Source organism: Aspergillus luchuensis, chromosome 1 (genome assembly GCF_016861625.1).
Source record: "Aspergillus luchuensis IFO 4308 DNA, chromosome 1, nearly complete sequence".
NCBI classification, from domain to species: Eukaryota; Fungi; Ascomycota; class Eurotiomycetes; order Eurotiales; family Aspergillaceae; genus Aspergillus; species Aspergillus luchuensis.
Window position 1 is genome coordinate 5,477,355 of NC_054849.1, and position 25,425 is coordinate 5,502,779.

Here is a 25,425-nt window from a genome sequence, read left to right on the forward strand (position 1 = left end):
CCAGACACGGGGCCAGTTATGGGCTCCCTCCCCCACCATCACCGGGACCAGGTACCGGTCTGGTACCGTGCGGTACGTATGGTAATGCGCGCGTATGGATGGGTCGGGTTGGGTTTATCATGCATGCACCATCATGCACCTACATACTTAGGGCACATCAGACATTGACTAGTTAGATGTATCTATCTTCCACTCTTCCAACTGGTCTGATATTCTCTGACCTCATCACTGGCGTCGGGTCGATTGCGCCGCGGTCTGAATACTCCGCGGTAGTCTTGGTCCCTTGGCCCTGAGTTTGGCCCTTCTCCCCAAGGGACGGACGGACTGCCCTAACTACCTAGGCATGGGATGGTCGAACTCTGTAAGCCTATCTGTACCTTTTTTGGAATCATTTGCTTTAGAGCAATATGTTGCCAGTTATACATATTTACTATTGGCCCCATGTCGTTCTTCTGTCTCCTGTTACTTTGTACCTGACAGGGACTACTTACCTACTTTACTACCCAGTAAATACCAGGTACTGGTGGAAAGTTAAGTTCTTTTCAACCGACTACATTTCCAGTAGTGTTCACGACCGTGGGAACGGTAAACAATGGTACGAATCGGTTCCTATCAGAACGCTAAATCGGCCAACCCGCCATGCACCCTTTTTAACATCGAACTGGAGCCTTTCCGACAAGACCTCTGCCCCCCTCAAGCTCTCCACCTCCCGACTCCGAGGGCTCGACTAGTTCACTGGGTGTATGCTCCGTGAAGGTCCAGTGGCTACGGACCACTCCTTTTCGCTCCAATGATGTCTTGCTAGTTGGGCTACTAACTCCTAACCTTTCCTAACTCCTCCTAAGCTCACTCGGCCGCCCCGCCCCGTATTATTCCTGTTATTATTATTTCTCGTCCTTATTATTAGTATTATTTGTCCCTCCATGCTGTAAAGAAAAAAAAAAAGTTTTAAGCCCAAAGGAATTGAAAAGGCCCCAAAAAATTACAGAAGGTAGATGGAAAAAAAAAATAATAATAATAAAACAAAGAGAAAATTAAAAAAAGAGTCAGAAGAGTCAGACTAAAGAGTCAAAACCGAAAGTCACCACCCACCAGGGCCTCTTCTCTTCTTTTTCTTCTTCGAGTCTCCCGCAACTGCCGCAGATCACCATCCTTTTATGTACCTTTTCCCCTCTGGTGTCCATTTTTCCGGTCTGCTTTCTTCTGGCACCAGGGCCTCTCATCTGTCTTTCTTTTTTTCCTTTCCCTTCCCTCCTCGAGTGTTCCACCTCACTGTCAATCCCCTGGCACGAACAAGTGTTCTTTCTTCCCCCTGAGTGCTAGGGAGCGTTTGTTGTGTTTCACCCTCCGTCTCTACTATTGACCCCTCCCCATCACCATGGGTCTCTTTAAGCGCAAAGACTCTAAGAACTCGATTCAAAGCGAGAAGGAGGATTTCGACTCGACCGTAACCGTCAACAGCGCTCGTACCTCCAATGCATCATTGAGATCGCCCGGTTATAAAGGAAGTGGGCTGCCTGCCTCCATCCCAGAACTACCCATTGCCAAACCACCTGATTCGGCCCTCGATCCAGCGGCCTACCTGCGGAGTATCCATGCTGTCCGTGAGCGCTGTAGCCTTGTTTTGAACAAGGCCAAGAGAAATAGACTCAACCACTTTGATGTGGATATGGGCAAATTCATGGCCACTGCATCTTACATTGTCTCCATTATCAAGGTACTTTCTATATGCTGCAGCCATCTCGGCCAAAGGATTAGCCCAGTCCCTCTATTCCGTCTCAGGTTTGCTAATCAAAGCTATCGTTTGCAGAGAGATTATGGCCCGGACTACGACTCCATTCCTCCTCATGGCCGTTGGCAACACTTCGACGTGGGTGGACGACCCCGCGTCAACCAATTGCTCCAGTCCTGGCCCAGTACCATTGATGCGCAGGAGCGTACCCGGCGATTGATCGACCTTTTCGTTGTTTCCGTCCTTCTCGATGCTGGTGCAGGTACCAGGTGGTCATACAAGTCGAAGGAGTCCGGCAAGTTCTATTCGCGGAGCGAGGGTCTGGCCGTGGCAACCTTGGAAATGTTTAAGAGTGGTATGTTTAGCAGCGATCCGACGGAGCCTTGTCAAGTGGATGGGGCAGGCCTGAAGAAGATCACGGTCGAAGTACTCGCAAAGGGATTGCAACACTCCGAAACCAACCCCTTGGCGGGAATTGAAGGCCGAGCTGGTCTTCTGATCCGACTTTCCGAGGCCCTGAACAACCAAGATTTCTTTGGGGTAGATGCTAGGCCAGGCAACATGCTCGGTAAGGCTTTATTCGATGAAGGGTCGCTGGGATCTCGACTAACATAACATCGTTAGACTACCTCCTTTCTCATCCGTCTACACTTGCTTCGTCGGTTCCGATTGTGCCTATCACCACGCTCTGGAGTGTCCTTATGGATGGATTGTCTCCGATCTGGCCGCCGTCCCGCACCCAGATTGATGGGCTATCTATCGGAGACGCCTGGCCGTGCTCCGATCTCCCCAAGTCTCCCCCTGCGAAACCCTGGGAGAGCATCGTCCCATTCCACAAGCTTACGCAGTGGCTGTGCTACTCTATCATGGTGCCCATGTCGAAGCTGATGAAGATCCATTTCGCCGGCAGTGAACTGCTCACGGGTCTACCCGAATACCGGAACGGTGGTTTGCTGATTGACATGGGTCTGTTGACTCTGAAGGAACACGATTTGGAGCGGGGTATTGCCGCCTACAAGGAGAATGCGCAGATCAAGGGCCAACCCAACGTGGAAGTTGTACCACTGTTCTCCACGGATGACGACGTTGTCGTTGAATGGCGGGCTGTGACCGTTGGGTTCCTGGATGAGCTACTGGATGAAGTGAACGGTCAGCTTGGACTGACGGGAGACGATCAGTTGACCCTTGCACAAATGCTTGAGGCTGGATCCTGGAAGGTATGTGATATTTTATCCCTGCACTCATTGTTTTACGTGGGCAACATTTGCTGATGCAGAAGTAATAGGGTGGCCGTGAGATTGCCGAAGTGTCGAGACCCAACACGAAAGAACCTCCGATCATGATCCGTTCCGATGGCACTGTTTTCTAATGATCGCATATCTGTTGATGTTTTGGATACCTGACACCGCCAGTCGACGCCCGTTCCACGGCTGGTGGTCGTGCTTACGACTTTGATGACCGGATGTTTATGCGTCTTACTACTTTCGTGCCCATCGCCTGTGGCTCCCCCTTTTTTTCTGTTCGTTTTGTACAAGGTCTCTGCTGCGGCACCTGGCCGACTTTATACCTAATTTCTTCTGTAGGATCATCGTGAAGAGATGATCGTCTACCTTTCCTGTACACAGTTCCTTGGGCCCTTTTTACCTTCTTGCCTATATTTGGATGGAAATGTGATCATAAAAGTTTACCTGGCTGGGATTAGTCTTTCCGCCAGCAGTCTCAATCCTGACTATTTTCCTTGGAAAAGGAATTATTATGGGGATAGTGTCTTTGCTAGTTTGATAATGTTTTGGTTCTAGTCAATCCACTATAGATGAAGTGGAGCCTGATGATTGGCAAACACCCCTTCCGTGCAGAAAGTCTAATAACAATGGAGGCACATGGGAGGAATGTGGATGAACGCCACCTCCGTGGGACGAATTTCAAGGCAGGGGGAAGGAGATGGATAGTTCGGTGAGAGGGACAATACATTACTCGCATTACTGACCGTGCACTCTGCATCCCATCCAACCTTCAATGTCAGCAGCCCTGGGTGGACCGTGCGCTCTCCACGTGATGGGACCCCGGAATATTATTAATCCCGGGAAGAAGCTCATGCAATGACGCCCGGAAGGCTGGTCATCCGGCTGCTGCTGCTCCTTCTGTCCAACCAACCACCCTCGCCCATTCATTGCCTGTGGAGATCGTTCCCTCCCTCGACTTGCAGGGTCCTACTGCATCCCATGGGCTGGAGGTATTTATGCGGATGCTAAATCCCACATCTCTTCACGGTTGCCATCCATCTGAACGATCACCAGCCCCGTAAAGTGCGGGGTACGGTTAACGGATAGCTCCGGGGAACTGCCACAATGGATATGCGCAAGAAGAAGAGAAAGGTCCTCTTGATGGGCAAAAGTGGATCTGGAAAATCGTCGATGCGCTCAATCATCTTCAGCAATTATGTTGCGAAAGATGTCCGGCGCCTGGGTGCTACCATTGATGTCGAGCACAGCCATGTCAAGTTCATGGGAAACCTCACGCTGAACCTCTGGGATTGCGGAGGGTAAGTCGCAGTCTCAGGCAATTTCTCGAATCATTGCAGTGTCTAACCCAACATGCTTTTTTACCATGAAACAGACAGGATGCATTCATGGAAACATATCTCGCGTCTCAGCGAGGGAACATCTTCTCCGACGTCGCGGTCCTGATCTACGTCTTCGACATTGAATCCCGCGAGGTCGAGCGCGATCTTGACACCTACAACGCCATCATCAACGCCCTGAAAGAATACAGTCCCAATGCCTACGTGTTCTGCCTTGTACATAAACTGGATCTCATCCAAGCCGAGCACCGCCAACGCATCTACGAAGAACGGTCCGCCTTAATTCGCAGTCGTTCGGAGCATTTCAGTATCGACACCTTTGGCAGTAGTATATGGGATCAATCGCTCTACAAAGCGTGGGCCGGCATTGTCCACAAGCTTATTCCAAACTTGACTGTCATCGAGCGCTTCCTGCAAGCCTTCTCCAAGCGAATTGATGCCGAAGAAGTCATCTTGTTCGAACGGTCAACCTTCCTCACCGTAACTTCCGTTTCCTCAGAAGTAGGCGACTTGAACCCCATTTATGATCGCCATGAACGACTCTCCAACATCATGAAAGCCTTCAAGCACTGTGCGGCGCGGAACACCCACACAACCCCTGCATCTGCCGGGTTCGTCGTCATGCATACGAAGACTCCGCAATTCAACGTCTTCCTCGGCCGCTTCACGGACAATACATACATTTTTCTGGTTGTACCGCCGGGCGAGGCAGCCTACAATTGTGCTGTCCTAAACACCATGCTAGCTCGAGAGGGCTTCTCCAAAGCCGCCGCTACCGGTCACGGGGACGGATTTCCCCTCCCTGCGGCTGAATCCCCGGACAACAGCAACGGGACCCATTGATTTGACTCCTCGACCGGCCGCCACCGGCCATCCCTCAAATCAGCCAAGCACTCCACCAAATATAAAAGAGAAAACGGACCCGTACGCCTTATGACGAAAAAGAAACGCAAAACAGCATCTCACTTCACTGCGACCAACGAACCAGTCACCTATTAGCCAGCGTCGTTTACACGGCATTCAAACCTACGAAAGCTATGAGCAGAAGAAATGTGTGAGTAAGTACGTAATGCAAAACCAAAACAAATCTGTTTTATTCAAAGACAAAGATACCCTACTTAGCATGCATGGCATTCTATATGTATGTATACTGTTCTTTCTTCTTTCTCTCGCACTTTCAGACTCTCCATATCATATCATATCATACCATAATCCTCTCATCTGGATCCATACTTTTACTACTATGTGTAACATGCCAATTGACTATGTTTCTGGTCCTTATGTTCCACGGCTGGTAAAAAAAAAGTTATTGTCTTCATTTCCTTATGACTGTCTCCACTCACTCACTCACCTGCTCATTGATGTACTTGCTTCTCACAAATATTTCTCAGTCCATATCTATTGGTTCTATATTACATGGTCATTGCGTGTGTATGTTGGAAAAAAGAAGACGATGAAGAAAGAGGAAGAGGAAGAAAACAATGATGGAAAGGGATTGTGCCATACATTTGATGATCAAGAAACCGCGGAATTAAAAATGCGATATGTTATAACCGATTACTACCATACTTCCATTGAACCAATTGATTCCAGTACTGTGATCTCCTAGACATTAACAGTACTCACTAAGTGCGTAGCGGTACGGTAAGGCAATGGCGAGGTTTCTGTGGCATATCATGTCACGTTCACGTTGCCTGAGGCCAAGAGAGAAGAACTACTTTCTGCAACATTCCTACTACTACTACTACTACTACTACTACTACTACTACTACTACTACTACTACTACTACTACTACTACTACTACTACTACTACTACTATCAAATTGCCCGATGTATCATGTGCCAGTGAACCAATCTGTACAAGGAGTACACTCCATCAATAGACAAATGATGCATCCATGCTTGATGCATTAAAAAAAAAAAAGGAAAGGGGGAAAGAAAGTATACCTATTGAATGGAAACTAGAGAAGAAAAGATATAGAAAGAAAGAAAGAAAGAAGAAACGCTTTACATCATTGTACATCTGGCATGCGGACAGCAATGTCGCCTGATTGTGTTATATATCGCACCCATGGGAGGGAGGGGTATTGTAGCTGCATTCATCGGGTCATTCGTTAGCATTCATTCATGCATTCATTCAATTGCATTGTGCTTGTGTGACGAGACTGCTAATCCGACTGATGGTGGTGGTGGGGGAGTCACGAGAGCTGACATGGGGATATGGACATACCTTAGGTTCCGTGATCTTCAAGTACCGGACTTGGATACCGCTAGTAGTGAAGTAAGGGATTTCGAATTTGACGTTGATCGGCCGCTTTGCCTTGCCCTGCCCGGTTCCACCCATGCTACCTCCGAAACCACCGGTCATGCCACCACCGTGCTCGTCGTCGCCCTTTACGGACGGCAGACCCAGCTCTGCGCGCATGAGGAACTCCTTGCCTCCGCCGAACTGCTTGATCTTCCAGATGATGGCGGACTTCTCGGGCGCGTAGTGCACGGTTCCGATGTTGGTGCGGAAACGGGGTGAGTCGGCGTCTTCCGGGACTGGGACGAGAATTTCTACGTTGTTGGCAGTGCTGCGGCGCTTGAATTGGGCCTTGGCCTGTTCGGGTGAGATGGTGTTAGCTTGGTCATTTTGTTTCTCTTGAGTAGCAAAGGCGGGGTGTTGGCCGTACCTTCAACATGTACTCCATGCGTGATCCAGAGTGCGATTCCACCAGACATTCCACCCAAATCAGAGGCTTGACTTGGGTGTTCAACCGGTAGCTCATCAGCTCGAATTCGCCATCCGGGGGAATGAAGCTGATGGTGCGGTCATTCTCGAACCGAGAAAGACGGACACACTGGTGGAACTTGACGTCCTCCATCTCGACCGCCTTTCCTCTCGTTGCGCGACCCGTGGTCTCGAACATCACCTTGTCGTTCAAACCCAGACGAAGTTCCGGCATACCACTCAGATAACACTTCATCTTGATAGCTCCGAGAATCTCCGATCGCAACACGTTACCAGACGCGGACACGAGGAGGTTAAGGGACTCCACAACATCAAGGAAGACTTCGTTCTTGCGGTACCGGATACCCTCACTTCGCCATGACACGGCATTGGTGACAGCAATGGGTGGTCGGGCCTGGATCTCCAGCTTGTGTGATTCTTGGGTAATATATCTGCCATGGACTTGTCAGCTGTGATCCTCCACCGCTTATAGTCGCATAGACGGGCCCATCTTACTCTTGCAATATCTTGCTCTCCGTCGTCTGCGGGTAGCCAAAGTCCATCATCTCATCGAGCAATTCATAAATGATGACAAAGTTATCGCGGATACTCTCCTCCTCCAGTACCTTGAAGTATTCCGTGAATACCTCCACGATCTTGTGTAGGAAAAGGAGGATCTCGGTGGCATTGGTGTTCTTCTTAGTCAGGGCAAGAATGTAAAGGTTGCTGTGACGGATGTAGAGGTACTAGACAAGATTATATTCTCAGCAATTGACCTCCATGATTCTGTGTTCCTTTCTGAGGATGCGCGCAGGGCTGATGTGGGAGATGGTAGACACAGCGGGTTGCGGGGAACGGCGGGGGGTAGATGCAGGTGCGCCGCCGCAGCCACAAGTCGGAGACACAGATACGTACGTTAATTCCTTCGTGGGAAAAGCACGGAGCCACGGCGGAGCTCTCTTCTTCGGCGTCACTGAGGAGGATGGGGAATTTCTCGACGGCGGACATGGGGATGTCTCCGCGGTAGTTTCGGGCTAGAAGGGTCTAAATAAACGGTCAGGTTCCAGGGGATCACGGCGGAATTGTTCGTGACAGCGCAACCTCCACGGGGGTTCATACCTTGCCCTTGAGATCGAGAAAGAAGATGGCCGACGCCATCGCGAGGGTATTCGAAGGGAGGTCGTGGGTGGAAAAGTGAAGTGGAGGTTAAATGGCGCGAGGATCGAGGAGGTGAGTCGGGCAGGTACTGGAGGACTAAATGGGCGGGAGGCTCCTGGGCGAGATTCAACGGGAGAGGCCAGCGAAACCACTAGTTCAACATGCTGGACTTGCGGGGAGGTAGCTGTGGACTCTAATTTAGCTCAAAAGCACTTTCAACCTGGGGAATCTATAAAAACCAGAGCCGGAGAACTCACAGGAAGCTGCAGAAGGAGGAGGTCTTGGCCGACGTGCCTGCGATGAAGCTGGAATGGAACGAATATCATGCAAGACTAAGACAGACTTGAACTGATGATGCGGCCATCGGGGATGCTCTGCCTTTCCGCGTGGTATTGTTTCGTACACAATACACCGCCAGACAAAGAGCTTGTGGCGGGGTAAGTTACCATAATCTGGTCACATTAGTGTATTAAGTGTATCAATGCCTCAGGGGTCTCTAATCAGAGCGCTAAACCTATTCGAGAGATCCGGCCAGTCCAGATCTCCACTAGACCTGATGAAGCCTAGCGCTGGTCACGCGCGCAGAATATATTTCGGCCGTCGCAAGCGAATTCTCTTCCTCTTCTTTTCTTTTCTTTCTTTGTACCATACGCCCTTCCTAGACAGTGCAAGGCAGCTCAAATTGCTTTTTTGTGATTTCTGGGTTCTTCCGTGACATTCTGTCGTGGAGTTCCTGGTTTCTCATTGCTGACTTTGCGATACAAAGGTGCGAAGACTAGGCATCGTGTATTCGAGGGTTCCATAAGAGCTGGCCGGGTATTTTGCTTACTGTTACCCGGGCGGTGTCAGAGGAACCGTACATACTTTTGGATATCTACTTTATTTGTTCAGAAAATTTGATTGGCATGCCATGTGAACCGAATTCTAAAGATCCCATAGACGTACAAGTGTAGTAGATGTTAGAGAGAAGACAGAACTTCCGGTGGTATTTGCAGTCACTATATAAGACAAGTCGTAGATAAAAATACATAATATATGGCGGATGAAGAAAAGCCCCAACACATACACAGAACATCCAGGGCACAAAGAAAACAAGGGGAAGGGGAAAAGAGAAAAGGAAGTAACGCCTTGAAAATGCACCTGCGGCCATTTCCCATGAATCAATCACCCAACTCAAGCCGCGATCTTAAATCCCAGAGGTGCTAATATGCGCTCACGGGCCACCTTGTTCGCAACAGCATTGCCCTTCTCCAGGGAGATGGCACCGATCACAGCGTACATTGTGTGGGCGAGAACGAGGTCCATTCCAGAGCTTTCGAGGTTGTTGGGCTACACGTAAACACACCGCTGTTAGCAGGGGATTCAATTGACTGACTGGCGAGACGATATCAAAAAGCCAGCAGCGCAAGGCGTTCGAATATCGTTTCAATGCATGGGACTCCTAGACTCACCTTCCGAGGGCACCATCTCACAACTCTCTGCATGTCATACTTGTGAGCCAATTCCGACAGCTTCGTCTTGCTCGTAAGGAAGCTCTTCGTGTTGTAGTCGAGGTTGTCCAGGCTATCCAAAGCCGGGTGAGTGAAGGGGACCCGGCCATACGCATCGGGGGTGGCAGATTTAGCAGCGTTGCTAGGACTCTGAACCAGAGCCAACGAAGCCTGCAGCTGAACAATACGCTTGCCTGTGTACAACCCCATCCGGATTAGTATCCAATCCTGTTACCATTCATTGCAGAGCAACATTTGACATACCCAGGAAGGCCAAACGGTCATTGAAACCTCTCCGGCCCTGATCGAAACTCTTGTGTGTCACTGCGAGCCACTTGGTCTCCTCCGAGAGCATCTTGTCACCGTCGTTTCCGAGCATGAGGATGTAGAACCGGTCCAGAACCTTGGGGTCAGAGTTCACGGGGAACTCGGGGCGGTTGGAGTTGAGTCTCAAGGAGAACGGCGCTTTGGCACGAGGCGGCGTGTACGACCACCGGGGCTTGTCCGCATGGTTAACTGCTGCATCTTCGGTGGCCGTCGAGAGTCCTCGCCGCGGAAGGAGACCGGCTGCGATCGAGTTGGGACGAGCGAGGGAGCGGCATGCGGAGCAGGAAGCGGTCCTGACCGCGCGAGTCGATAGTACGGAAGCCATTGGAGAGAGGAAGGGCCGGAATCCGGAGTGGTGGGTGAGAGGGAGGAGGTCGCCAGGCCGGGTCTTTTTCCACGATCGATGGCGGCCATCAATGATAATAATTCCTTTGGAGGAGGAAGAATTCGGAGACGTGGCGCTAGTCCCGATCGGGATAGCCGCTCAGTTCTCCGGCTCGCCCGCCAAATCTGTACTTTCAAACAATGGATAGAGAGCCACCCTATGAAACCAACCTTTATATCAATTCATGACAATTATTTCAGTACCATTAATTGTGTTTTAATGATCAGTACCTTTGCCTACCAGTTACTACTCGGAGCCCATCCCCATTCTATCCGGTGCGCTCGAGCCATCAACACCTGAGCCGTATGGATCTAGAACAAGAGCATCGCTTCACAAAACTTGGAATCGGTGGTAATGTGTAGGCTAATTGTTGTACGGCCGGCCTATGCAACTACTTCACATATTATTCAAGACTAACTCAGTTGTCGATGACGAGTGTCGCGAGGAGACACGGAAAAATACATGCCACCAACTGCCAAACTTGACTCCCGCATTGACTTCCCCAAGAGCAACAGTATGCACTATAAGGCAAAAGGCAAGGATGCACCATAGAACCAAGTGAGCAAGACTCTTGGAGGACAAGGCGTGCCTCACGGGAAGCGCGCCAGCCTAAAGCATATTTGCCGTCTGGGCTCCCGTTGTACAGCTCGCGGGAACCAGCCAGAAAAGTACGAAATGACTAACAGTTTCCATAATGCTTCTATTCAGAAAGGAGCCGCTGATCTGTAGGTACCTGGCCATAACCTGCGGCGCGGGATTCCACACCGCAAAGTTGAGCGGCCACTAGTTTCCCTTCATATCCTTGTCAGCATGTGTGACATGCAAGCACTGGAGACCCGGCCGATGGTACTTATGTGCAATTGTTGTAGCACTCGTGTCCCGCCATTCCCCGATTATTGTGTGCATCATGTCGCTCAAAACTGTGGTATGTCTAAGCGTAGAATCAGCTCATGCTCCATTCGGCAGTTGTTCCATGAGCCCAGTCGCCACCGCAGTGTTGAAGTATGAGACTGTATTAGCGAAATCAGGACAGGTGGTGACCATCTCATATTGCTTCAGTACCATAGTGGCATGTGAATTAAAGATGGCTTAAGATTTAGGTACGGATCACACCTCTGGAACGTGGTAATGAGGGTCATCGCAAGCCGGCCATGTACCTACCGTCTGACATCCATGCCTTATCCTGTGGACTTCGCATGGGATTAGGGCTGGAATTAGAACAAACACAGCAATTCCTTTTTCATGCGAAATGGGGTTGAGGAACCCTTTGCTCTCGAATCTTTCCGAATAAGGTGGTTCAGACCCTTATGCTCACTCTTTTGAGAACCTAGCCTGTTGCTGCGTTTAACCACAAGCCTTCTATTGTGTCTAGAGTGGCATTGTGCAAGGATAGTACGTGTCAATTGCGGCAAGACGCCAGTTACTAAGGCAATGCACTGTGCCTCAGTGCGTCGCTTTGCGGTCGTCGGCAGAAATACGTTGCGCATCCGATTCGACGCACTGCTTGCCGCGGGGAGGCAGTCCAATGCAGTCCCTGCAACAAACAGGGCTACTTCCCCGCTTTCCTGAATCTTCAACATTCTTGGAGTGGCACAAGGCTCAGAAATTAGTCCACGTGCTTACTGCAGTGTGCCTTGTATTCCACTTCCATAACCTGGACTCTTCCGTATCTTTGCTGGCTACCACTCCATTTCATTTGTTGACCGCTCGTTTAAGGATCTTTTGAGCTCGCCAGCCCCGGCTATCGTTCAGGATGGATTGGCTAGGAGTACCCAGAATGGCTAATGGGGAACGAGGGCAAAGTAGGAATGATCGAGGGGCAGGCGATACATGTAAACTGCACAATGTCGGCACTTAGGTCCTGTTCGTTCTCAGTACACTGTCTTTATCAGCTGAGTAGTCCAGTGTGTTAGTAAATCTGCTTGGACGGATGGCCTCCGCGTTTGATCATTTGCACCAAACAATAGTATCCGTGGTCTCGGATATCAGCAGATAATGCTGCTTGGTTTTCACGGTGCAATATCAAACAACCATCCGTGATCTCCCAAGGTACTTGGAATCAGAGCTGCAATGAATAAACACTGTAGACGATGACGGATAAGATTACCCAACAGAGGATCGCCGTGATGAGAGTCGGCGGGTGGCAGCTCCCGTTTAACAATTTAGTGGGGCACAGTATATCATGAAAGTCCGGGCATAGAAGTCCTGCATCCGTTATCGAATGTAGTGGACCGAGAAGTTTTAGTCTTCCGTACGCTCGGGGATTGCAGCCTGGAGTCTCCAGCCGTCGGGTAACCAGCAAGAAATATGTCTTCTGTGAGATCACGCTACGTACCAGAATTCGTCAGGTCGTGCTCAAGAAGGCAAAATATGGAGCAATTGGTCAAAACATACAACGTAGCGTACGCTGTTTAACATGACATACCACCAAACATCCGTCGGGCCCTTGCAGAAACGGCAAAAATCCCATCGAGATCCGGCGATAGCCATGAAGATCACCGTTAGACCATCGGAAGTGTCATATCCACGCGGTTCCTCACTGTTGGTAGAACGTTGATCGGTATGGCGGTGTACAACTCAGAGGCATCCTTCGGACCCATTGCTGGGTTCTGGGGCTAGTATTTAATGCGGGATGTTAGCCAACTCACACCAAGAGAAACAGCTCATATTCTACCCCGTTGTCATCTGCTCCTTCATTGATCTTGCGGCATATCACCAAATCCTTCATACTTAGAGTCACACAACTGCACCACCTTATACCTTTATCAGAACAGCCGCTGCTAAGATTGTCTTGCCAATTGACCTCCATGTTTACTGAACGAAGATATTGCGTCATGTATCGCGCCCATTTCGATTTCATACTTGAGGACATCCCTCAGCCAATCTGGAGTAGCTGCGAGGATGTCGCACCAATTCCCTATTCGGTGCATGATCCACCCTCGCCGGGCCCTATACCTCCTAATCCGCCCCCGAGCCCTGCATGATCATCGATTGTTCAAGACTGGTTCTTTTCAAAGGACAGCACAAACTAGTAGAGAAGGTAAGTTTATAACCAATAATCTACCCCGCGATGCTGAGTACGTTCTGACAAATCTGCAATAGAACGTGATGGGAAGGGAATGAAATTTCCAGTGCACTATTGATTCATAATCTTGACATCATTGAAAGGCGAATGCAAGAAAGGGAGACTATCCTTGAGACATGTCAACTGCCAGGCTCTCGAGCCAAAGTCATGGGGGAAACGGACATAGAGGCGTGGCGGATTGCTTTTATTTTTGTCCTTTGATTTGAGGAGTTCACGGAGTAGATTGCACACTAGACAATGATACGGCCAGTTTCTGCATGAGAGCCATAACAGTCATGACCTGATTGCATAGATCTCCAAACTCATGGCTTTAGGACATACCTATCGACAAGTACCTTCCGTGGAATCAAGGCCATCGCTCCGCCTTCCCCTCCAGGCGGTTGTAGGGGGGTCACGGCTAAGGCATTAGTCTTTGTTTCAAAATCCCCTACATGCCGACAAATTCCACGGCTAGGACAGTGAGACGAAGCTCAGAGTTTGCGGTGAAAAATGTAAAGTTTAATCCAAAAACAGTCGTCAATTGACTGGTATAAAATATATTGCACGAAAACAATTTTAAAACACAACAGGAATCAGAGGTATGTCACAATAGTTCACAGGAAAGCAAGAATGAGAGCGCTAAGAGTACTCAGACCAACCACAGTCCAGCCGGACTTGATGACCTGAGGGTTGGTAAGACCAGCACCAGTATCCCAAATCAGGTGGCGCACTCCGTTCATGCAGTGGTAGGTGAAAGGCAGGGCCATGGTAGTCTTCAGGGCAACCTTGGCGACAACAGGGAGAGCGGCGAAAGCGGCGGCAGCGGAGGCAGAGCCCAGGTCCCAACCGAGCATGGGAGAGGCGAGGTAGGCAGAGGCATAGAGGTAGAGACTTCCGGACAGCGCAATACCGGTGATACGGTGGATACTACTGCCGATCCATGTGATCTGGGGACGGTAGATGCTAAGGTGGGGAGAGACGGGGCGGTTGAGACGCTGCTGGGCGAGAAGCTTGGTAGGGTCGGAGGAGTTGGAGGAGGTAGCAGCGTGTCTGCACGACAACGTTAGCAATCCATGTTCCGCCTCCACTTAGCGACATTCGCTTCATGACGTCGAATTCGATATCGCGAAACCCCTCCCAAGTCGATAGTCGCATCTGAGTATCCCAATCACGCATAGTAGCTCACCTAGTCTGAACGGCTCTTCCGAGAGCAACAGCAGCCGGAGAGACCGAGTTCATCAAAGACCAACGCAGGGCGTAGGGCTGCTGGACGGCAACTGCAACATTTGAGGTCAGTGTCGCGCGATTAGCTGAAGAGGATGAAGTAGGTACGTACGCCGCCGCAGCGATTGCTGAGCAACCTTCTGAGAGAGCATGATGAAATTGATAACCTCAAGAAATAGTGAGAGGCTGATTCGGGCACACGAAGCTGACCGTCGTCGTCGTAGTCGTCCAAGAAGAAAGTAGCCTCGAACTGCCGACTCGCTCGTAACGCTTCGGAATCACGGGACGGACAACCTCGGGTTCACCTCCCAGTCACGGGACTTCACCCGATGCCCCGAAATCAGCCAATGAGCAGCCCTGCATTACCACTCGGAAGATCCATCTTCCATCTACTCACCGCCCGTAGTTCCGGCTTTTCGACTTTTGTGTGTTTCTCCCGTCGCTTTCTCTTCCTCTTCTTCTTTTTCTTCTCTCCCAAGGGTCTCCGCCCACGTTGTCTACCATTCGGGATGATGTCGACGTGCTTAGCAGGGCCTCACTGGTTCGGCATTCTGTCGTGACCGCCGAGGTCATATGAGATACCTGAGAAGGAGCTGTCCCGTCGTTAATCGCCCATTCTTCTCTATCCTATGAGATGGAAGGGTTTCATATCAGGGTTACATGATTTTAGGATTCGCTAAGAATTCGCGTAGAACTAGCATTTTAGGCCTGGTGTAGAGCAAGCATCGTAGCTGTCGCTGAGTTTTGGGATATTATCCACTTACACGACGGGGTTCGATACTCCTGCTACACTGCTTGTTCAATGACTGCTGCTGCCGTCTCGGCTCGATATTCGCAGCGATGCTTTGGCAAATAAAACCTTTAGCCTCTGTTTCCAATGCAGACATCCAAACATAAATGCGGTGTGGTGCAGGTGCAGAATAAGGCTTGCCAAACAAAAGCCCTTCAGTTAGTGGGAGAGCTCATCTGATAAGCGAGGGAAGGCCAGTCAATAATTAGTTGAAGGCCATAGGGTGCTCAGCAGGCCCATCCATAAGCTCATCACAGCAATCCGCAAAATCTATTACTACGTTCAATATACAGAAACTCTCGATCTCATAATTAAGATATTGACAGCGCTACTGGTACTAACTTATCAAGCTTATCAAATGTCTTCACAACGGGGCCTGATGTTCAGACCGGTAGTGGCCAAGAGACTAGATGTCTAATATATATCAAGTGCTGGGAACTTGAAATATATCTTACTACAAAGACAACGTAGTACTTATTTTCTGGGTCTGCATCAACATGATAGCAGTGGATCTCATTGTTACTGTAGGAGTGTTTGCTTCATAGTCATAGTCGATGCTCGTCTCATTAACTGGACTTCCAGTCACTGTCCATAACTAAACCCCAAGTAGCATGCAAGAAGTCTTCTTAAAGCCGGGGCAAGTGCGGGGAGACTCCCGCAGCAATAGTGATTATGGCACGCTAAACTCTGATAACCACAACTAGTCTACAACTCTACATTGCAATGCAGTTCATTTTTCGGGGCATTAACGATATTGGTCGTCAAGATCTCATGCTCTAGGAACTATTGGGGTGTTGTATGGACAAGGGAAATAACGTGTTGTGCTCCTACTGTTGTCAACTAGTATATCTATAGACAGTAAGCTACAGCCGACCACCACCAATTTGCAAGTAATCCTGGCGATCGATATGCTCGCAAATCATGTAGTGCTGGTGTACACATTAAACTCACTACCTGTGTACCTTCCATGGCACTTGGCTGACAACTGTCGATCAATATGTCTATTCCGGAGCTTAACCTCGCCTTACTCAACATGACAGGAGGCTAGTCAGTGATGTATCCTACGGACATGCTCCGTAGACATCGGTATTCTCTCCCGACCAACCCTCCGACCAAGAAGGTCGGGGAAAAGAGACTCTCGGCCCGAAAGCGTCCAAGGAATCAATAGTATAAAGAAACTACTATTTAGGCTAAATATATGAGATGGCATGAGGGGAGGTTTACGAGGCATGCTTATCTGATCTTCCCCTCCTCTCTCCTCCATGCTCAACCCTTCTAGTTCGTATTTCAATAGATCACTTCAACTCTCCAATACCAAGATATCATAGCTTCATCATCCAAATCACCAGTCCATAATCCACCATCAGACAGTACAGCAACCACCATGACTATCCAAACTGGACTCGACTACATCCGCTCTCGCTCCATTGTCGACTGCGACACCATGGACGAGCAAGGCACGTACTTAGTTCCATGCACCTCTTATCATCTACTAACATACAAGGACAGTTGCCAAAACCCTTGGTCCTTTCCACGACTGCACCTCCAACCAGGTATACACCTACTAACCATTCCACTCACCCCATCCTTACCACCCGGCTAACATCACCACAGGCAATAGCCTACAACGAACTCACCAAGCCCCAACATGCCGAGCTGCTCCAATCCTCTCTCACCAAAGCCAAAGCTCTCATCCACGAATACCCCGGTCTCACCATCGAAGAACTCGCCATCGAGATAGCAGTGCGTACACCCTCCCTTCTCCTTCCCAAAACCTTCAACTCACCACAACTACTATATATAACTTGACCTAGATGATATCCCTCTCCCTAAGAATCGCTCCCCACATAACCGGTCACATCCACATCCAAACCAACCCCTACTATTCCTACTCCACCGAAAAGACCATCGTCAACGCCCTCCGTACGTCCATCCATCCCCTCTACATACACCCAACAGAAACATACCACCACTAACCCCACCCCCCCAAACCAATAAAACAGGCATAGTCAAGCTAACCCACCACCTATCCCCCACCCACCCCCAATCCCGCATCTGCATCAAAATCCCCAGCACCTGGGAAGGTCTCAAAGCATGCCAAGTCCTCGAACAAGCCGGGGTACGAACCCTCGCCACCACCCTCTTCACCATGCCTCAAGCCATCCTAGCAGCAGAAGTAGGATGCACGTACATAGCACCATACGTGAACCAACTGCGAGTGCATTTTGAGCCGGGGTATACACACTCCCTATTACCCTCCACTCCCCCCATAAACCCACACAACTATATTCAGTAGTACTAAATGAAACTTATAGCTTCAAAGACCCCTCCCCCCTCCTACACTTCAGCGCCCTAGTCCAGAAATACTACGCCTCCATCGGATCCCAAACACAGGTATTACCCGCTAGTTTGACGTCCACGAACGAGATCTTCGCCTTGGCGGGCGTGCAGCATATCACGATTGCTCCTGGGTTGTTGGAGGAGTTGGCGAAGCCGTTGTTGGAGGGGAAAGTACCTGTGGAATCGTTGTTTGATTCTCCTGCTGTGGTGGAGGGGGCTGTGCCTGGGAAGGAAGTGTCGTATGTGGGTGATGAGGCGGGGTATCGGATTGCGTTTACGAGGGATGCGAATGGGTTGAGTGAGGAGAAGTTGACTCAGGTGAGTTTGGTTATATTTTTCATTGTTAGGTTGAGGGGATGAGGTGGTTGGGTTATTGATGATGATGATGATGATGATGATGATGATGATGCTAATGGGGTTATACTACTGTCTAGGCTGTGAATATTTTCTGTGATATGCAGGATAAGTTGGTTCAGGTATTCAAGGGGTTGAATTGAGTAAGAGGTGGCAGTGAGATACTACTATCTACTAGCTATGTATGTCATTGAGATTAGGTTGATAGGATACTCTACAATCAATCAGACCAAACATACATCTATCTATCCTAATAACCTTTGTTCTCTTCTACCTACCTATCTACCTACCTACTCTTCCACCACACAATCCCCTCACCCGCTTTTTAACCAACCAAATCAATCGAATCAACTTTCTAGGTACTTAATAACGATCTAGCCAGCCCACCAACCAACCAACCAACCAGCAACCCACCCTCAAAAAAGCAATGGAGAGCAAGCAAAGCAAAGCAGCATACAGGCACGCAAACGGACTTGGGAGTCTGGGTCTGAAAACGCCTGCTCATGCAATATGAAATGCCATGCCAAAATGGATATAGGAAAAGGGGCAAGAAGAGGAAAAGAAACACTATATACCTTTTTTTTTATCATCCTTAATTCCGAAACAGAACAGACAAAGGCCGCATACAAATAGTTTCAAGCAGAATGGAAAGCAGACAGATGGACATATGGATAGAGAGATAGAGGACAGGAGTTGTATGTGTGTGGGTGTCGGCGATAAGAGCTTCAGTGTGTGTGTGTGGGTGAATGTTTTGTAAATGGTCACATGAGAACATCAGTCATCAAACCAAACCGTGGGGGAATCTAGGACTGAAACAAATGATCGGATGGGTAAAACAAATGAAAATGTTAAGATGAGATAAAAAGACCACAACATCATGCGCTCAATCGCTGGATAAAGGACTGTCGAGGACGTCAGCAAGTTTAGTGCGTTAAGTATATGGTTAGAATCACATACCGGGAAGAACTGCCGGAATCCCTTCATGTCCAGCCGGCCCAATGCTCCCACAAACTCCTCCACCAAGTCCGCTCCCATTCCCATTCCTGGCAACTCGCGATCCCGCAAGTACTGGAGGTACTCCATTCCTGTCTTGGCGTATATCGTGCGCTGCAGACCTCCTGCTTCGGCGAGGACCTGCTTGGCCTGTGCATCCTTCGAGTTGAAGGACGGGGTTGCGGGGAGCGCCCAGCACAGAGGCGACAGCCGGGTGATCATGAACTGACCAAATCCTGGCAGTGCTTGTTGCTGGGCTGCCGCGCCATTCGCACCCTCCGGCGCAATGTCGGGCCCGCCCCAAGAGCTGCCCATCTTCGACAAGACCGAAAACGCCATCTTAGCAGTAGTGAAGTCCTCAATGTCCTTGGCGAAATGCTCGATAGTACCGATGACCGTTTCGAACATGGGTTGGTTCCCTAGTGTCGTTAGCTTTGATTAGAGTATCGAAATCAACCAAACTTACGCTCGCTAATAATAACGGCCCCAAGCTCGTTGTTCAGGACCGCCAGCAGGAAGTTGAGGTATTCCCGCTTCAGCTCGGCCAGTTGGACCTCGTCATCAGTGCCGGTCGGGGCGTCTGCAATGCCAGAGAACACCCGCTGCAGGAATGGGGTCAACAGCGCATCTAGGATAGAGTAGATCTCCGCCTTAAAACCGAAGATGACTTGATCCAGCAGTCGCAGGAACAGAGCCATCTCATCACGGGAGGACGTCTGTGTGAGCAGACCGTCAATCCACCGCGGCAGCTGGGGCAGGATGCGGGATCCCAGAACGCCAATAAGGCGCGAGAATGCAAACCGAGCAGCTGTTCTGACATTGAAGGATGTCTTTAGCGACTCCAGCGCGACGAGAGTAGCCTCGGAGACCTGCATGAACGCCTCCGAGACTTCAGGTGCAGGCAACGAAGCGGGGGAGCTGGTTCCCGGCATCCAGTCGGAGAAGCCTCTGGCAAGCGTACCCAGTGCCATGATATCGTGGTGTATCTGCAGCAAAGCCCGCTCATCATTGGCCTTAGCCGGGGCCAGGTTCTTCTCCATATCCATGAAGACGGGGTTCAACACAGACTGTGCGTAGAGGACCTGCTTGTCAGCGGGAACAGTCGGGGTGGAGCAGATGATGCCCACGGCCTCGAACAGGTACAGCTGGCTGTTAAAGACAGCATCGGCCGACCCCTCGTGGTCCTCTGAGGACATCTCATCTCCATCCGAGCCTTCAGTCGGCAACTCAGCGTTGATCACGAGCAAGTCGCCCAACGCCTCGACGACGGTCTGCGCCACATTTCCAACATGGGTTCTGAGTTGCTTCACCAAGCGCTGGAAAAGGTACCATGACCGTGTCTTCACCTTCTTGACCGGGTGATGAACGAGTTGGAGGAAGCTCTCCAGCACGGTCGGAATCAGATGGGTGTGATACTGGAAGAAGGAGCTGTAGCGAACACAAATCTCCATGTACTGCAACTGGGTGGCTGGGTGGGTGAAAGACCGGATGTCTGACTCGACCATCTTCAACATCATACCGACCAACCTCTCCGCGGCCGCGTTGTTAGGGACCCCCTTGTTGTACAAGCTGCCAGCCCTGACGGCAACCTCGCCGAACAGGAACATCTCGTGGAGAGCCAGGTCCAAGTCCCGCCAGTCGAGCTGAGCTCCCGATTGACGCAAGCTCTCGAATGTGTTTCCCACAACCTCCGAGACAGCCTCCATGCAGAGCTGCTCGTTGACGCTTGCGACGATCTGCTGCAGCACGCCCAGGCGCTTCCGAAGTTCTTGAAATTCCGCCTCGTCTGTCTGATCGTCTTCGTCACCCCAGGATGAGGTCTCATCGTAGCGCATCTTGGCGATGATGGCTTTCAGAATGGGGAGCAGGATGGATGAATGTTGTTCGGCCAGGGCAGGGTTGACCTTGGCGATCTTCCGCAGATAGGACAGGAGGTCGCTCACGCAGGGGATCACAGTCGAGCAGACTTCATCGTATTCATCGGAGAAGTATCTCAGGATATGCGGCAGGAAGGCCTGTAGCAGACCGGTGGCTTTGGCATTGCATTCGGCCGTGACAGTGTCCTGCTCCAAAGCCCGTACGATATCAATGACGGTAATGTTGACCAACTTGGCCACCGTTTCCGCCAGGTCAGTATCGTACTTGAAGGTAAACCTGTTATCATGAAGAGGGGGGCTGTTCGAGAGCTGAGTAACAATAGTGTCGAGATTGAGGAAAAGAATCATGTCCATTTTATCTTCTGGCTTCATCTTCTTGCCGATAATTTCCGTGAAGACGTCAACCGCCGCATCGCGCACCTTCTCTTCTCCTTCTCGGAGCTCCGCCTTCTGCGCTCGACCGAGCTGCTGGAACAAAAGGTCCAGCATGGTCTGGTTCACCACAAGACCGATATCGATCCAGCTGACCCAGCTGCCGACCGCCCTCAGGGACATCTCGACGATCGTATCATTTCCGTCCCGCCATTCGGACAAGATCTGCTGCCACGAGTTGGCGATTTTCTGCATGTCGCGCGAGCGAATCAAATCCTTGAGCAGGTTGGCCTTGTCCTGCTCGGGGCGGGACCGAGACACAAGCACGTCACCAATTTCCTCATGGATCGCATTGATGACACGCAGGTAGAAGACAACGCCGAGCGGGTTGTCGTGGCTCGTGCTGGCCGAACTCTTGTATGTGAGGCTGAGGAGGTCGTCGAAGAAAGTCTCCCAGCCATTGCCGTAGAGAGCTGAGAAGAGGAAGGTGATGGTCTGGGCGATCTTGTTTTGGATACTGGTCGGATCGGGGGTAACGTTATCCTGACCGTACACCTGGCGGAGATAGGCCATCAGGCCGTCCCGGACATAGCCCAACGCCTGGGGGTCAATGAAACCCGCCTGGGCCGCACTGTTGACCACTTCCAACGCCACATGCCGTATGATTTCGGAGTATTGCGGAGTCTTAGTGAAAAGGGTAAGGCAGACCTGCCATCCGGAGGGGTCGGTGCGGAGTTGGTTCAGGTAGTCGAAGGCCTGAGCCTTAAGAGTTTGGTCGGAGGTTGGGTTCCCGGCGATTTCAATGGCATTTAGTACCTACACGGGGGGGAGAGGGTCAACGAGAGGTCGACGGAGGGGGAGACATGGGAATGAGGGGAAATATGAGAGGGGGGGAGAGGGGATATAAGAAAGGGGAGGGGGGGTTAAGGATGGAGGGGAAGAGAGATCGGTGGTGGGGTGTGGGCTGAACAGAAAAAGAAAAAAAGCGAGCAAAGGTAAAAGAAGACAAAGACCAAAAGAGGGTCAATGTATAGACTAGGGACTGCAGCTTACCTGCTCTTCCATCTTCGACCAGCCGGGCTGCCTTCAGAGTCGCAGGACTCGGAAAGCAATGAGGGTGAGGGGGAGGGATCAAGGAACGATGGAGGTGGTTGTTCGGTCAAAATGCAGATGGCGGCGGAGAGTCATAGCAGAACAGAACTAGTCGCAGAGGCCAGCCTATTGAGCCATCACTAGTGCGTTGGAGCAAGTGGATTCTTTCTTCGGCGTCAGACCCAGTCACCTGGGGAAGCGAGAAACCGCAAATTCTGCTCACCGGACGAGTCGTACAATAGCTCGTCAGCAAAGGGGGCTTGTGGACTGTGATTTTCAAGAAAACAGTGATTGCTCTCGTGCCGATGACGTGCCGCCGGAAGGAAACAAAAAAGAGAAAGAAATCTTTCGTGCCTGAGTTTGTGTGGCCGCTGTTCCGCCCCAAAACGGCAACGGGCGGCGTGCCGTTGCTGCCTGATCATTCAGGCATATTGTCAAGATATAGTTACCCTTATGTCTACCCAACTATATGCCTTAATTTACTGATCGCTCGATACATTGCATTACATTGCAAAATCATAACTCTACCATTATTAGTTTAAGCGGTCCATATCCCACTCAGCTGCATCCTCGCGCTCAGTGCTTCCCTTCCTGGCGCAGCACCTCGTTCTCCATTTTCTCAAAGCCCTCTACAGCCTGGCCGTAGCGCTCAAACACTCCAGGCTGGTAACCATCCGCGATCTTTTCAATGAACTCCTCCTCATGCCACCGTTTTCCAATCAAGTCTTCGAAAGTCTGTCCCTCAGCTCGCTCCATGGCCCAAACCGCCTTATACGCCGCACCCAGCGCACAGGCGTTGTCGCCAATCTCCAGCTTATACACTCCCTCACTACCACCCAAGATCTCTCCAGCAACTTTAGCAATGGCCTTGTTCTTCGATCCACCGCCAACCAAGTACACCCGACGTGGTTGCGCGGGGATGCCCTCACCAGGGCTCTGAGTAAGGCCACGAGACCGCAGACGCAATGACAGCATCTGGCTCTCGACAATGGCGCGAGCCTCATCAAGAGTATCCCAGCCGCCATTCGAGGGCTGCAGGCTGCCGTCCTTAGGGTCATAATCGAAGCGCCACTGACCCGAGCGCAGGTTCGGCACAATCTCTGGACGAGGGAAAAACAGACCCAGCTTCATTGGGTCGGAGTCAGCCTTTTGGCCCATGGGCGGGGTCTCCAGTGTAATCTTGTCGAAGTTGGCCCATGAAGTAGACGGCTTCTCGCCCAGCTTTTCGTTAACTGCATCCCGGACCAACTCGCGGGCCAGTCCACCGTTCTTATAACAAAGCATGAACATGTACAGACCCGCAGTGGTGGGGTGGTTGAAGAAGTGAGTGGCCGGGTCAGGCTTATAGCTGGGCGTGGACATGAGGAAGGTGGTCGAAGTGCCCAGAGATACCATAGCATCGGAGGCTCGTAGGGGCAGAGCAAGGATGGTGGCAGGGTTGTCACCAGTGGCGGGAATGATCGTACAGTCGGGGCTGAAGCCGTAGCGTTCCACATAGTACCGATCAATTGGGCCGAGATGGATGCCTCCATCTTCGAAAACCTCGCCCAGCTTGCGTTTCAGGTCATCAACGCCCGATGAGCCGGCGCAGAGCTGTAGAAGCTTCTCATCATAGGCACCCTTCTTGATGTTCCAAAGGTTCATGCCGCAGACATCGGAGATGTCCATCGGTGCAATGTGACCCAAGAAAAGGGACGCAATGAACGAGGATACCAGCGAGATCCGCGACGTCTTCTTGTACACATCAGGGTATTTCCTCTGGAAACGCATAATCTGCGGACCTGTGAATCTCTACGAACAATTAGCAATTGCCAAAACCCCTCTACACTCATGTAGACTATTGCGGGGGTGGATACTCACATGGTGTGCCTTGCTTCCCGTAGCCAAGGCCAGCTCGCTCTGGCCACCCAGAGCGGCATCAAACTCATCACACTCCTTTTGAGTGCTCGAGTCCTGCCAGTTAGGACTGAACGGGTGCGAGAACGCCCCGTCCAACTGCTCCTCAAGCGTCTTGCTTGCATCCAACTCCTTCAACAGCTTCTCCGCATTTTCTCCCCAGTATACACTTCCGTGCTGCTGTCCCGCGCCACTGATGCCCTTGATCTGGCTAAAGTCCAAGCCTTGTTTACGCAGCCCGTCTAGGACGCCATCCAGGGCCTGCAGCCACAGGGCCACGGGGGCAAAGACCTCATGTTCGGCTTCGTTGGTGAGAACACCCTTTTTGATGGGAAAGCCGCGGGAGTCGGCGTCGAAGTCAAATTTGGAGACATAGACGACCTTGAGGTCGGAATTGACGACGAGACCCTTGAGCTGTTGGGTAGAGAGGTCGAAGCCGATGTATAGAGGGCCTTGCATGGTGAGTGCGGCCCGGGGGGGATGATGACGTATGGGTGGAAGTGGGATGGCAATTCAACGGAAGGGAGGGAAGAAGAGATAAGGTAGAGTGGAGAGGTTTCAATTGAAATGGAAGAATCCAGAAGAATCAAATTCTAGAAAGCAAGTATGATTTTACGTGAAGCTAATGAAAGAAGAGAGGAGTGGAAAAGAGAACAATTGCAAACGCAATGAAGTCAACACACCGATGGATGATTTATCCCTTGAGCTCCCGCCAGCCTGGCAGCTGGTCGGCAAAATCCGACCAACAGGAAGGCAATTGGCATGTCGGCGTGCCAGAGAGCAGATCCCATGACTGATCGTGCCCGACCTCGTCTTTTTTACCGACGTGGGCGCTGCTTACTGAGTGATTCTCATTCTTCTTGTGCTTTTTGGTACGCGTGGGGTTCACGATAAGAAGATATTGATTTAACCTGCGACCCCCCACCGCCGCCGGGAATTTACCCGGTTAATTACTAGTGAGAGGAAGGGAGGCCACTTTGGACTCAAGTGATCGTGCTGAATGACCACCATCGTGGGTCTAGATCCTCAGAGTCAG

At 50.8% G+C, this 25,425-nt stretch overlaps 10 protein-coding genes across 10 annotated transcripts; 4 read left to right on the plus strand and 6 right to left on the minus strand.

Moving 5' to 3' along the window:
• Positions 1 to 1,378: 1,378 nt before the first annotated feature.
• AKAW2_11848S (URC4/urg3 family protein) lies at positions 1,379 to 3,101 on the plus strand (the record flags this gene model as incomplete). Its single annotated transcript, XM_041684377.1, has 3 exons — positions 1,379 to 2,300; positions 2,357 to 2,949; positions 3,018 to 3,101. 3 exons carry the CDS (start codon positions 1,379 to 1,381, stop codon positions 3,099 to 3,101), a joined length of 1,599 nt encoding a protein of 532 aa, XP_041538568.1.
• Positions 3,102 to 4,080: 979 nt separating this feature from the next.
• On the plus strand, positions 4,081 to 5,156 carry GTR1 (Rag GTPase GTR1; the record flags this gene model as incomplete). Its single annotated transcript, XM_041684378.1, has 2 exons — positions 4,081 to 4,274; positions 4,349 to 5,156. The coding sequence occupies 2 exons, from the start codon at positions 4,081 to 4,083 to the stop codon at positions 5,154 to 5,156; spliced, it is 1,002 nt and encodes a 333-aa protein (XP_041538569.1).
• Positions 5,157 to 5,382: 226 nt separating this feature from the next.
• Positions 5,383 to 5,922, plus strand: AKAW2_11850S (uncharacterized protein; the record flags this gene model as incomplete). Its single annotated transcript, XM_041684380.1, has 1 exon — positions 5,383 to 5,922. One exon carries the CDS (start codon positions 5,383 to 5,385, stop codon positions 5,920 to 5,922), a length of 540 nt encoding a protein of 179 aa, XP_041538570.1.
• A 404-nt stretch (positions 5,923 to 6,326) lies between these two features.
• APM1 (AP-1 complex subunit mu) lies at positions 6,327 to 8,185 on the minus strand (the record flags this gene model as incomplete). Its single annotated transcript, XM_041684381.1, has 6 exons — positions 6,327 to 6,407; positions 6,545 to 6,916; positions 6,990 to 7,479; positions 7,544 to 7,773; positions 7,943 to 8,071; positions 8,147 to 8,185. The coding sequence occupies 6 exons, from the start codon at positions 8,183 to 8,185 to the stop codon at positions 6,327 to 6,329; spliced, it is 1,341 nt and encodes a 446-aa protein (XP_041538571.1).
• Positions 8,186 to 9,358: 1,173 nt separating this feature from the next.
• Positions 9,359 to 10,327, minus strand: AKAW2_11852A (mitochondrial 54S ribosomal protein mL57; the record flags this gene model as incomplete). The annotated part of the gene is made up of 3 exons (XM_041684382.1): positions 9,359 to 9,514; positions 9,637 to 9,869; positions 9,940 to 10,327. The coding sequence occupies 3 exons, from the start codon at positions 10,325 to 10,327 to the stop codon at positions 9,359 to 9,361; spliced, it is 777 nt and encodes a 258-aa protein (XP_041538572.1).
• A 1,274-nt stretch (positions 10,328 to 11,601) lies between these two features.
• On the minus strand, positions 11,602 to 11,967 carry AKAW2_11853A (uncharacterized protein; the record flags this gene model as incomplete). Its single annotated transcript, XM_041684383.1, has 1 exon — positions 11,602 to 11,967. One exon carries the CDS (start codon positions 11,965 to 11,967, stop codon positions 11,602 to 11,604), a length of 366 nt encoding a protein of 121 aa, XP_041538573.1.
• Positions 11,968 to 14,065: 2,098 nt separating this feature from the next.
• AKAW2_11854A (succinate dehydrogenase cytochrome b560 subunit) lies at positions 14,066 to 14,827 on the minus strand (the record flags this gene model as incomplete). The annotated part of the gene is made up of 3 exons (XM_041684384.1): positions 14,066 to 14,501; positions 14,638 to 14,728; positions 14,788 to 14,827. The coding sequence occupies 3 exons, from the start codon at positions 14,825 to 14,827 to the stop codon at positions 14,066 to 14,068; spliced, it is 567 nt and encodes a 188-aa protein (XP_041538574.1).
• A 2,022-nt stretch (positions 14,828 to 16,849) lies between these two features.
• On the plus strand, positions 16,850 to 18,302 carry AKAW2_11855S (transaldolase family protein; the record flags this gene model as incomplete). The annotated part of the gene is made up of 7 exons (XM_041684385.1): positions 16,850 to 16,922; positions 16,975 to 17,018; positions 17,080 to 17,208; positions 17,280 to 17,388; positions 17,469 to 17,700; positions 17,781 to 18,123; positions 18,240 to 18,302. The coding sequence occupies 7 exons, from the start codon at positions 16,850 to 16,852 to the stop codon at positions 18,300 to 18,302; spliced, it is 993 nt and encodes a 330-aa protein (XP_041538575.1).
• Positions 18,303 to 19,034: 732 nt separating this feature from the next.
• Positions 19,035 to 22,466, minus strand: LOS1 (Ran GTPase-binding protein LOS1; the record flags this gene model as incomplete). The annotated part of the gene is made up of 4 exons (XM_041684386.1): positions 19,035 to 19,061; positions 19,117 to 19,571; positions 19,619 to 22,217; positions 22,455 to 22,466. 4 exons carry the CDS (start codon positions 22,464 to 22,466, stop codon positions 19,035 to 19,037), a joined length of 3,093 nt encoding a protein of 1,030 aa, XP_041538576.1.
• Positions 22,467 to 23,069: 603 nt separating this feature from the next.
• AKAW2_11857A (xylulokinase) lies at positions 23,070 to 24,848 on the minus strand (the record flags this gene model as incomplete). The annotated part of the gene is made up of 2 exons (XM_041684387.1): positions 23,070 to 24,284; positions 24,354 to 24,848. The coding sequence occupies 2 exons, from the start codon at positions 24,846 to 24,848 to the stop codon at positions 23,070 to 23,072; spliced, it is 1,710 nt and encodes a 569-aa protein (XP_041538577.1).
• Between the last annotated feature and the right edge of the window lie 577 nt (positions 24,849 to 25,425).